The sequence below is a fragment of the Natator depressus genome, chromosome 2 (assembly GCF_965152275.1).
Source record: "Natator depressus isolate rNatDep1 chromosome 2, rNatDep2.hap1, whole genome shotgun sequence".
In the NCBI taxonomy this organism is placed as follows: Eukaryota; Metazoa; Chordata; order Testudines; family Cheloniidae; genus Natator; species Natator depressus.
The window spans coordinates 1,225,176-1,237,439 of record NC_134235.1 but is presented as its reverse complement, the minus strand read 5'-3'; the positions used below and the strand labels follow the sequence as shown (position 1 = coordinate 1,237,439).

Below are 12,264 nucleotides of genomic sequence, written 5' to 3'. Positions count from 1 at the left end.
CCCCCTCCGGCAGGACGTCCGGCTGCTGAACGCCGGGAAGCAGCCGCAGAAGGCGGCCGAGATCGAGCGGGACCTGGACAAGGCGGACGCCATGATCCGCCTGCTCTTCAATGATGTGCAGGCCCTGAAAGACGGGCGCCACCCTCAGGGCGAGCAGATGTACCGCAGGTAACAGGCCCAGCCAGGGCCCCGCCCCTGCCCCGGGGGGTGGGGCCCAGCCAGAGCCCCGCCCCTGCCCCGGGGGGTGGGGCCCAGCCAGAGCCCCGCCCCTGCCCCCGGGGTGGGGCCCAGCCAGAGCCCCGCCCCTGCTGGAGGGGCGGGGCTGTGACAGAGCCACAAGCCTGGTGCTCTCGCACGGCCCCTGGGAGGACCCCTTCAGTGTGTCAGCCCCCTGCAGGTCACACTCTGTCACTGGGGTCAGCCCCCCAGCTTCACCATCTGCGGGGACTGACCCTTGGAACCTTCAGCTCCCCTGGGTCCCGCCGTGAGCTCCCTGCAGGGAGTCCACCTGGATTGAACACCATGGGGAACCTTACACACCCAAAGGGAGCAAAGCACCCCCAGTTTCCTTTATCTGGAGTGACTCTCAGCCTGGGGGGTTATTAGGTGTCTGGAACTCAGCGTAGGGAGTCCTTCGCTAACACAGACGGGAAAGTTACAGCAAAGTCCAGCCGGGTCAGTCCAGAGCTCTCCGAGCCTTCTCTAGTCCCAGTCCAGCAGCCCCCCACTTAACAACCCCACCTGGCCCCTGCTCTGTCCTTTGTCCTTGTTCCTCGGGAAACCTGGTCACTTGGCCTCCTCCTCAGCCCTTTGTTCTCCAGCTCGTCACACCGGGCTGGCATCCTGCCGAGAGTCAGTTAGGGCTTGTAAGTCGACAAAACAAAAATCACCAAAGGGTGTTCACACTTGCTCCCTCTGTAGACAGATCATGTCCACACTGGGGACATCATCATCGACAGGGTGAGCACTGCACCGTGGGTATGTATCCCACAGGGCAGCGTTGTGGGAAGGAAGAGCTGAGCGCTGCCGAGAGCAGCTTCCTGAGTAGCTCTGGGAGCGCTCTGTGCTGAGGAACGGCAAAGCCGCTCAGCCGTCTGTCCCCATCCGGCTGCAGCAGCCATCTGTGTTCCTAGTGCCTGGCAGAACAGCAGCAGTCCAATGATTTGCTCTTTGTTTCTTCCCCAAAGGGAGCAGCACCGCACAGATACTTCCCAGAGCTTTGAAAGGGGAGGGGCGCATGCCTGCAGGGCAGCAGAGATCACGACACTGAGCAGAGCGATCAGGGCAGGCATTGTGGGAGACTGGCGGAAGCCAGTTCTGTGGACAAAACCATCAGCCGTGTCTACACTGGGTCTTTGTCGACAATAAAGGGAGGCGAAAAGACAAAAGTCTTTCATGGGGGTGGAAGTTTTTGGTCACCAAAATTGGGCATTTTTTGCGACAAAAGTCCCATTGTAGTGTGTATGCTCTTGCTGTTTTGTCACCAAAAGGCAGTTTTTGGCGACAAAACTTGCCAGTGTAGACAAACCCTTAGTTACTAGGTACCAAGTGTCTGGGTAATTGGAGTGGGCATTGTCTCTGCCGGGCTCTCCATGAGAAAGGCCAAAAGCCATGTAGAGTTGGACCTTGCAAAGGGAATTAAAACCAATAGTAAAAGGGCTTATAGCTACATATATAAAAAGAAAACAAGGAAAGAAGAAGTGGGACCGCTTAACACTGAGGATGGAGTGGAGGTTAAGGATAATCTAGGCATGGCCCAATATCTAAAAAAATACTTTGCCTCAGTCTTTAATGAGTCTAATGAGGAGCGTAGGGATAATGGTAGGACGACAAATGGGAATGAGGCTATGGAGGTAGATATCACCACATCCGAGGTAGAAGCGAAACTTGAACAGCTTAATGGGACTAAATCGGGGGGCCCAGATAATCTTCATCCAAGAATATTAGAGGAACTGGCACATGAAATTGGAAGCCCACTAGCAAGAATTTTTAATGAGTCTGTAAACTCAGGGGTTGTACCGTATGACTGGAGAATTGCTAATACAGTTCCTATTTTTAAGAAAGGAAAAAAAAGTGATCCGGGAAACTACAGGCCTGTTAGTTTGACATCTGTAGTATGCAAGGTCTTGGAAAACATTTTGAAGGAGAAAGTGAAGGACATTGAGGCCAGTGGTAATTGGGACAAAATACAACATGGCTTTACAAAAGGTAGATCGTGTCAAACCAACCTGATCTCCTCTGTAGCTCACGAAAGCTTATGGTCAAATAAATTTGTTAGTCTCTAAGGTGCCACAAGTCCTCCTTTTCTTCTTTGAGAAGGTAACAGATTTTTTAGACAAAGGGAACACAGTGGATTTAATTTACCTCGATTTCAGTAAGGCATTTGATACGGTTCCACATGGGGAATTATTAGCTAAATTGGAAAAGATGGGGATCAATATGAAAATTGAAAGGGTGGATGAAAAAAATAAGGAACTGGTTAAAGGGGAGACTACAGGGTCACACTGAATGGTGAACTGTCAGGCTGGAAGGAGGTTACTAGCGGAGTTCCTCAGGGATTGGTTTTGGGACCAATCTTATTTAAACTTTTTATTACTGACCTTGGCACAAAAAGCGGGAATGTGCTAATAAAGTTTGTGGATGACACGAAGCTGGGAGGTATTGCCAATACAGAGAAGGACCGGGATATCATACAGGAGGATCTGGATGACCTTGTAAACTGGAGTAATAGTAATAGGATGAAATTTAATAGTGAGAAGTGTAAGGTCATGCATTTAGGGATTAATAACAAGAATTTTAGTTATAAGCTAGGGACGCATCAATTAGAAGTAACAGAGGAGGAGAAGGACCTTGGAGTATTGGTTGATCATAGGATGACTATGAGCCGCCAATGTGATATGGCCGTGAAAAAAGCTAATGCGGTCTTGGGATGCATCAGGAGAGGTATTTCCAGTAGGGATAAGGAGGTTTTAGTACCGTTATACAAGGCACTGGTGAGACCTCACCTGGAATACTGTGTGCAGTTCTGGTCTCCCATGTTTAAGAAGGATGAATTCAAACTGGAACAGGTACAGAGAAGGGCTACTAGGATGATCAAGGAATGGAAAACCTGTCTTATGAAAGGAGACTCAAGGAGCTTGGCTTGTTTAGCCTAACCAAAAGAAGATTGAGGGGAGATATGATGGATATCTATAAATATATCAGGGGGGTAAATACCACGGAGGGAGAGGAACTATTTAAGCTCAGTACCAATGTGGACACAAGAACAAATGGATAAAAACTGGCCATCAGGAAGTTTAGACTTGAAATTAGACGAAGGTTTCTAACCATCGGAGGTCTTTGGTTTTACCCCACTGGCGAACCACAGGTCACACAAGCAATTCCCTTAGACGCTCCAGTTCCCAGTATCACCACCAGTGCCCCTCGTTATGGGGATGAATGGTTATGAAACCAACACCCCAGCAAAAGAAAAGAGGTTCTCTCGATCCCAAAGGACCAAGCCCCAGACCCAGGTCGATATACAAATCAGATCTTACCCCCAAATCACGCTGTCGCCAATCCTTTCGAATCTAAAATCTAAAGGTTTATCCAGAAAAGGCAAAGGATAGAGACGAGAGCTAGAATGGGTTCAATGGAATCAATGACAGACAGTCATGGCCAAGTTCTTGGTTCAGGCTTGCAGCAGTGAGGGAATAAACTGCAGGTTCAAATCCAGTCTCTGGGGAACATCCACAGCTGGGATGGGTCCTTCAGTCTGTTGTGTAGAGCTTCTGTTTGTAGCAAAGTCCCTCCAGAGGTAAGAAGCAGGACTGAAGACCAGATGGAGATGAGGCATCAGCCTTTTATAGTCTCCTCCAGGTGTAAGAACCCCTCTTTGTTGTTACCGTGGAAAATTACAGCAAAATGGAGTTTGGAGTCACATGGCAAGTCCCTGCCTACCTGGCTGAGTCCCCAGGCATGTCTGCCTTCTCACAATGGGTCAGTTGTGTCGCTAATGGTCCTTAATGGGCCATCAAGCAGGCTAGGCAGAGCTGACACCAACTTGTCTGGGGTGTCCCCCAGAAGCAGAGCAGAAGTTTGAAATACAGACAGTACAGAGCCAATATTCATAACTTCAACTACAAAAATGAGACACACAGACAGACAGCATCATCCTAACCAGCAAACCATCACCTTGTCTGAGACACCTCATTCGACCCCTTTATACAAGATTTGGTGCCACGACAGGACCTTGGTTGCAACAATGTTTCTGTACAGTCCCAGTTCAAGTCAATAATGTCACAGCAGTAATTATGCCCAGTGGCCTGTGATGGGATGTTCGATGGGGTGGGATCCGAGTTACTACAGAGAATTCTTTCCTGGGTGTCTGGCTAGTGAGTCTTGCCCACGTGCTCAGGGTTCAGCTGATCGCCATATTTGGGGTAGGGAAGGAATTTTCCCCCAGGGCAGATTGGCAGAGGCCCTGGGGGTTTTTCACCTTCCTCTGCAGCGTGGGGCACAGGTCACTTGCTGGAGGATTCTCTGCTCCTTGAAGTCTTTAAACCACGATTTGAGGACTTCAGTGGCTCAGACACAGGTGAGGGGTTTGTTAGAGGAGTGGGTGGGATTCTGTGGCCTGCGTCGTGCAGGAGGTCAGACTAGATGATCATAATGTTCCCTTCTGACCTTAAAGTCTATGATTCTATGACAGCCGGGCATCAGTCACACCTGGCTCTCTGCAAAGTAAACAACCTTTCCCCCCAACCCAGTTAACCCTGGCCCCCATAGGGGAAACTGAGGCACACACTCTATTCACACACAATATTATGCATAATTCCCACTCAGTCACAGGCCAGCTGGAACCCCCCCCCCCCCGGGGGGGGGCACTCTGGGCCTATTACCACCTCAGCTGCCCTTGTCGCTCTGTACTGGCCCCCCGTCCCCCTGGCTTGGCAGCATCTGTGCCCCAAGCATGGCACGAGTGCCCCCAAACAGCGCCCCTCTGCTCTGCCCGCAGGGTGTACCGCCTCCACGAGCGTCTGGTCGCCATCCGCACCGAGTACAACCTGCGCCTGAAGTCGGGCTCCTTGCAGCCGGCCCAGGTGGCCCTGCCCCTTGGCCAGTGGCCCCGGCAGGACCTGGAGGACGTCACGCTGCGCTACCTGCAGGACCTGCTGGCCTGGGTGGAGGAGAACCAGAGACGGCTCAACGGCGCCGAGTGGGGTGTGGACCTGCCCACGGTGGAGTCACAGCTGGGCAGTCACCGGGGCCTGCACCAGTCCATTGACGAGTTCCGGGCCAAGATCGAGCGGGCGCGAGCTGACGAGGTGAGGCGGGAGGGGGATGGGCAGGTCAGGCAGCCCGGCCCGCACCCCGGGTGGGACGTGGCTTTTCAGACCCTGCCCTCCACGTGCTGGGGTCGTGCCCTCCCCAAGCCCTGCCACGGGCTGTGTTCGTGGGGTCCCACGCCCGCCAAGGCAGTGCAGCCCCCTCTGGGGGGACGCAGGAGCTGCCCACAGCTTGCGTTGGCCAGTTACCCAGGGCGCAGCGTGGGCCCCTGAGCGGACGTTACCCCAGGATGCCGGGGTTCCCAGTCACCTGCAGAGGGGGAGACGTCCTGCCGCAGCCCAGGGCCCCTCTTCCCAAATAGAGGTTTTGATCCCCTCCTCAGGCCTAGCAAGTCTCGGGCTGTTTGCAGCAGAGCGGGGCAGCCGGTGGAGTTAACACGTGTTCCTGAAAGCAACCCCAACCCAGGGAGTCTGAGGGCGCCCGCCTCTCCTGCTGTCCACCCCAGTCAGGGGAACTCTGGGTGCCTGGCAGGGACAGTGGCTGGTGTGGCCCGGCTGTGCTAGCCCACCTGATGGGGGCTCGTGCCCAGCACGTCATCTCATGGCCTCGGCATCTGCTCACGCCCCCCAGCCAGCCACAGCCCCCTGCAGGGGCACAGGGCAGGCGAGACTTGGGGTGCCGTGTGGACGCAGATCCGAGAGGCTTTCGCTTCCTGAGCGACTGGAACGGCCAGTAGGCGCTGCGGGCAGCACCCTGGGGTGGGCTGGGCAGGCCAGGATCAGGGAGTCTGAGATGGGGGGAACTTACCCATCTCGCCCGGGGTGACACCAGCCATGGTGCCTTGGAGCACATGGAGCTCTCTGCGGAGACCAGTAGGACAGCCTCCTCCAAAAGAGAGCACCCCCTGCCGAGCCCCCACCCCACGGTGCTGTCCTGGGGCCTGCGGTGCCCCCTGCCGAGCCCCCACCCCACGGCGCTGTCCTGGGCCTGCGGTGCCCGCTGGGGAGAGCCCCCACCCCACGACGCTGTCCTGGGGCCTGCGGTGCCCCCTGCCAAGCCCCCACCCCACGACGCTGTCCTGGGGCCTGCGGTGCCCCCTGCCGAGCCCCCACCCCACGGCGCTGTCCTGGGGCCTGCGGTGCCCCCTGCCAAGCCCCCACCCCACGGCGCTGTCCTGGGCCTGCAGTACCTGCTGGGGAGAGCCCCCACCCCACGGCGCTGTCCTGGGGCCTGCGGTGCCCCCTGCCGAGCCCCCACCCCACGGTGCTGTCCTGGGGCCTGCGGTGCCCCCTGCCAAGCCCCCACCCCACGGCGCTGTCCTGGGGCCTGCGGTGCCCGCTGGGGAGAGCCCCCACCCCACGGGGCTGTCCTGGGGCCTGCGGTGCCCCCTGCCGAGCCCCCACCCCACGGCGCTGTCCTGGGGCCTGCGGTGCCCCCTGCCGAGCCCCCACCCCACGGCGCTGTCCTGGGGCCTGCGGTGCCTGCGAGGAGAGCGCCCCCTGCTGCACAGGGCTGGCGATGGGGCTCATGGCGCCAGGCCTGCGGCTGGCGGAGGGCCGGGGGGGTCACAGCTCTGTGCCGGGCAGGGGCTCACCGCTCTCTCCCCACAGGCCCAGCTCTCGCCCGCCCCACGCAGCGCCTACCGAGACTGCCTGGGCAAGCTGGACCTGCAGTACGCCCAGCTGCTGGTGAGCGGGCGGGAGGGGTGCAGGGGCGGGGGAGGCTCCGAGGGAGCCAGGGTAGGATGGGTGGGGGTTTGGGGCCCTGTGGGGGGCTGTGTGAGGGGAGGGAGGTTTGGGGGGCTGTGTGAGGGGAGGGGGGCTTGGGGGTCTGTGGGGGGGCTGTGTGAAGGAAGCAGGGTTTGGGGGGCTGTGTGAGGGGAAGGGGGTTTCATAGAATCATAGAATATCAGGGTTGGAAGGGACCCCAGAAGGTCATCTAGTCCAACCCCCTGCTCAAAGCAGGACCAATTCCCAGTTAAATCATCCCAGCCAGGGCTTTGTCAAGCCTGACCTTAAAAACCTCTAAGGAAGGAGATTCTACCACCTTCCTAGGTAACCCATTCCAGTGTTTCACCACCCTCTTAGTGAAAAAGTTTTTCCTAATATCCAATCTAAACCTCCCCCATTGCAACTTGAGACCATTACTCCTCGTTCTGTCATCTGCTATCACTGAGAACAGTCTAGAGCCATCCTCTTTGGAACCCCCTTTCAGGTAGTTGAAAGCAGCTATCAAATCCCCCCTCATTCTTCTCTTCTGCAGACTAAACAATCCCAGCTCCCTCAGCCTCTCTTCATAAGTCATGTGTTCTAGACCCCTAATCATTTTTGTTGCCCTTCGCTGGACTCTCTCCAATTTATCCACATCCTTCTTGTAGTGTGGGGCCCAAAACTGGACACAGTACTCCAGATGAGGCCTCACCAGTGTCGAATAGAGGGGAACGATCACGTCCCTCGATCTGCTCGCTATGCCCCTACTTATACATCCCAAAATGCCATTGGCCTTCTTGGCAACAAGGGCACACTGCTGACTCCTATCCAGCTTCTCGTCCACTGTCACCCCTAGGTCCTTTTCCGCAGAACTGCTGCCTAGCCATTCGGTCCCTAGTCTGTAGCGGTGCATTGGGTTCTTCCGTCCTAAGTGCAGGACCCTGCACTTATCCTTGTTGAACCTCATCAGATTTCTTTTGGCCCAATCCTCCAATTTGTCTAGGTCCCTCTGTATCCTATCCCTACCTGCCACCGTATCTACCACTCCTCCTAGTTTAATATCATCCGCAAATTTGCTGAGAGTGCAATCCACACCACCCTCCAGATCATTTATGAAGATATTGGACAAAACCGGCCCCAGGACCGACCCCTGGGGCACTCCACTTGATACCGGCTGCCAACTAGACATGGAGCCATTGATCACTACCCATTGAGCCCAACAATCTAGCCAACTTTCTACCCACCTTATAGTGCATTCATCCAGCCCATACTTCTTTAACTTGCTGACAAGAATACTGTGGGAGACCGTGTCGAAAGCTTTGCTAAAGTCAAGAAACAATACATCCACTGCTTTCCCTTCATCCACAGAGCCAGTTATCTCATCACAGAAGGCAATTAGATTAGTCAGGCATGACCTTCCCTTGGTGAATCCATGCTGACTGTTCCTGATCACTTTCCTCTTGTGTAAGTGCTTCAGGATAGATTCCTTGAGGACCTGCTCCATGATTTTTCCGGGGACTGAGATGAGGCTGACTGGCCTGTAGTTCCCAGGATCCTCCTTCTTCCCTTTTTTAAAGATTGGCACTACATTAGCCTTTTTCCAGTCATCCGGGACTTCCCCCGTTCGCCACGAGTTTTCAAAGATAATGGCCAAGGGCTCTGCAATCACAGCCGCCAATTCCTTCAGCACTCTCGGATGTAACTCGTCCGGCCCCATGGACTTGTGCACGTCCAGCTTTTCTAAATAGTCCCGAACCACCTCTTTCTCCACAGAGGGCTGGCCATCTACTCCCCATGTTGTGATGCCCAGCGCAGCAGTCTGGGAGCTGTCCTTGTTAGTGAAGACAGAGGCAAAAAAAGCATTGAGTACATTAGCTTTTTCCACATCCTCTGTCACTAGGTTGCCTCCCTCATTCAGTAAGGGGCCCACACTTTCCTTGGCTTTCTTCTTGTTGCCAACATACCTGAAGAAACCCTTCTTGTTACTCTTGACATCTCTTGCTAGCTGCAGCTCCAGGTGCGATTTGGCCCTCCTGATATCTTTCCTACATGCCCGAGCAATATTTTTATACTCTTCCCTGGTCATATGTCCAACCTTCCACTTCTTGTAAGCTTCTTTTTTATGTTTAAGATCCGCTAGGATTTCACCATTAAGCCAAGCTGGTCGCTTGCCATGTTTACTATTCTTTCGACTCATCGGGATGGTTTGTCCCTGTAACCTCAACAGGTTTGGGTGCCTGTGGGGGGCTGTGTGAAGGGAATGGGGTTTGGGGGGCAGTGTGAGGGGAGGGGGGTTTGGGGACCTGTGGGGGGCTGTGTGAAGGGAGCGGGGTTTGGGGGCTGTGTGAGGGGAGGGGGGTTTGGGTGCCTGTGGGGGGCTGTGTGAAGGGAATGGGGTTTGGGGGGCAGTGTGAGGGGAGGGGGGTTTGGGTGCCTGTGGGGGGCTGTGTGAAGGGAGCGGGGGTTTGGGGGGCAGTGTGAGGGGAGGGGGGCTTGGGTGCCTGTGGGGGGCTGTGTGAAGGAAGCAGGGTTTGGGGGGCTGTGTGAGGGGAAGGGGGTTTGGGTGCCTGTGGGGGCTGTGTGAAGGGAGCGGGGTTTGGGGGGCTGTGTGAGGGGAGGGGGGTTGGGTGCCTGTGGGGGCTGTGTGAAGGGAGCGGGGTTTGGGGGCTGTGTGAGGGGAAGGGGGTTTGGGGCCCTGTGGGGGGCTGTGTGAAGGGAGCGGGGTTTGGGGGGCTGTGTGAGGGGAGGGGGCTTTGGGTGCCTGTGGGGGGCTGTGTGAAGGGAATGGGGTTTGGGGGCAGTGTGAGGGGAGGGGGGTTTGGGTGCCTGTGGGGGGCTGTGTGAAGGGAGCGGGGTTTGGGGGGCAGTGTGAGGGGAGGGGGCTTTGGGGGCCTGTGGGGGGCTGTGTGAAGGGAATGGGGTTTGGGGGCAGTGTGAGGGGAGGGGGGTTTGGGTGCCTGTGGGGGGCTGTGTGAAGGGAGCGGGGTTTGGGGGGCTGTGTGAGGGGAAGGGGGTTTGGGTGCCTGTGGGGGGCTGTGTGAAGGGAGCGGGGTTTGGGGGGCTGTGTGAGGGGAGGGGGGTTTGGGTGCCTGTGGGGGGCTGTGTGAAGGGAGCGGGGTTTGGGGGGCTGTGTGAGGGGAAGGGGGTTTGGGGCCCTGTGGGGGGCTGTGTGAAGGGAGCGGGGTTTGGGGGGCTGTGTGAGGGGAGGGGGCTTTGGGTGCCTGTGGGGGGCTGTGTGAAGGGAGCGGGGTTTGGGGGGCTGTGTGAAGGGAGCGGGGTTTGGGGGGCAGTGTGAGGGGAGGGGGCTTTGGGGGCCTGTGGGGGGCTGTGTGAAGGGAGCGGGGTTTGGGGGGCTGTGTGAGGGAGGGGGCTTTGGGTGCCTGTGGGGGGCTGTGTGAAGGGAGCGGGGTTTGGGGGCTGTGTGAGGGGAAGGGGGTTTGGGGCCCTGTGGGGGGCTGTGTGAAAGGAGCGGGGTTTGGGGGGCAGTGTGAGGGGAGGGGGCTTTGGGGCCTGTGGGGGGCTGTGTGAAGGGAGCGGGGTTTGGGGGGCTGTGTGAGGGGAGGGGGCTTTGGGTGCCTGTGGGGGGCTGTGTGAAGGGAGCGGGGTTTGGGGGGCTGTGTGAGGGGAAGGGGGTTTGGGGCCCTGTGGGGGGCTGTGTGAAGGGAGCGGGGTTTGGGGGGCAGTGTGAGGGAGGGGGCTTTGGGGCCTGTGGGGGGCTGTGTGAAGGGAGCGGGGTTTGGGGGGCAGTGTGAGGGGAGGGGGCTTTGGGGGCCTGTGGGGGGGCTGTGTGAAGGGAGCGGGGTTTGGGGGGCAGTGTGAGGGGAGGGGGCTTTGGGGGCCTGTGGGGGGCTGTGTGAAGGGAGCGGGGTTTGGGGGGCTGTGTGAGGGGAAGGGGGTTTGGGGCCCTGTGGGGGGCTGTGTGAAGGGAGCGGGGTTTGGGGGGCTGTGTGAAAGGAGCGGGGTTTGGGGGGCAGTGTGAGGGGAGGGGGCTTTGGGGGCCTGTGGGGGGCTGTGTGAAGGGAGCGGGGTTTGGGGGGCAGTGTGAGGGGAGGGGGCTTTGGGGGCCTGTGGGGGGCTGTGTGAAGGGAGCGGGGTTTGGGGGGCTGTGTGAGGGGAAGGGGGTTTGGGGCCCTGTGGGGGGCTGTGTGAAGGGAGCGGGTTTGGGGGGCTGTGTGAAAGGAGCGGGGTTTGGGGGCTTTGGGGGCCTGTGGGGGGCTGTGTGAAGGGAGCGGGGTTTGGGGGGCTGTGTGAGGGGAAGGGGGTTTGGGTGCCTGTGGGGGGCTGTGTGAAGGGAGCGGGGTTTGGGGGGCAGTGTGAGGGGAGGGGGCTTTGGGGGCCTGTGGGGGGCTGTGTGAAGGGAGCGGGGTTTGGGGGGCTGTGTGAGGGGAAGGGGGTTTGGGTGCCTGTGGGGGGCTGTGTGAAGGGAGCGGGGTTTGGGGGGCTGTGTGAGGGGAGGGGGGTTTGGGGACCTGTGGGGGGCTGTGTGAAGGGAGCGGGGTTTGGGGGCTGTGTGAGGGGAGGGGGGTTTGGGTGCCTGTGGGGGGCTGTGTGAAGGGAATGGGGTTTGGGGGCAGTGTGAGGGGAGGGGGGTTTGGGTGCCTGTGGGGGGCTGTGTGAAGGGAGCGGGGTTTGGGGGGCAGTGTGAGGGGAGGGGGGCTTGGGTGCCTGTGGGGGGCTGTGTGAAGGGAGCGGGGTTTGGGGGGCTGTGTGAGGGGAAGGGGGTTTGGGTGCCTGTGGGGGGCTGTGTGAAGGGAATGGGGTTTGGGGGGCAGTGTGAGGGGAGGGGGGTTTGGGTGCCTGTGGGGGGCTGTGTGAAGGGAGCGGGGTTTGGGGGGCAGTGTGAGGGGAGGGGGCTTTGGGGGCCTGTGGGGGCTGTGTGAAGGGAATGGGGTTTGGGGGCAGTGTGAGGGGAGGGGGGTTTGGGTGCCTGTGTGAAGGGAGCGGGGTTTGGGGGCAGTGTGAGGGGAGGGGGGTTTGGGTGCCTGTGGGGGGCTGTGTGAAGGGAGCGGGGTTTGGGGGGCAGTGTGAGGGGAGGGGGCTTTGGGGGCCTGTGGGGGGCTGTGTGAAGGGAGCGGGGTTTGGGGGGCTGTGTGAGGGGAAGGGGGTTTGGGTGCCTGTGGGGGGCTGTGTGAAGGGAGCGGGGTTTGGGGGGCTGTGTGAGGGGAGGGGGGTTTGGGTGCCTGTGGGGGGCTGTGTGAAGGGAGCGGGGTTTGGGGGGCTGTGTGAGGGGAAGGGGGTTTGGGGCCCTGTGGGGGGCTGTGTGAAGGGAGCGGGGTTTGGGGGGCTG

At 58.4% G+C, this 12,264-nt stretch overlaps 1 protein-coding gene across 1 annotated transcript in view; it reads left to right on the top strand.

Moving 5' to 3' along the window:
- Positions 1–18: 18 nt before the first annotated feature.
- PLEC (plectin) overlaps positions 19–12,264 on the top strand; it is a 41,670-nt gene continuing 29,424 nt past the window's right edge. Inside the window, exons 1-3 of the mRNA XM_074943627.1 lie at positions 19–168; positions 4,997–5,306; positions 6,879–6,956. Coding sequence (XP_074799728.1) covers positions 92–168; positions 4,997–5,306; positions 6,879–6,956 — 465 coding nt within the window. The 5' untranslated portion in view covers positions 19–91. The remainder of the gene's footprint in view (positions 169–4,996; positions 5,307–6,878; positions 6,957–12,264) is intronic.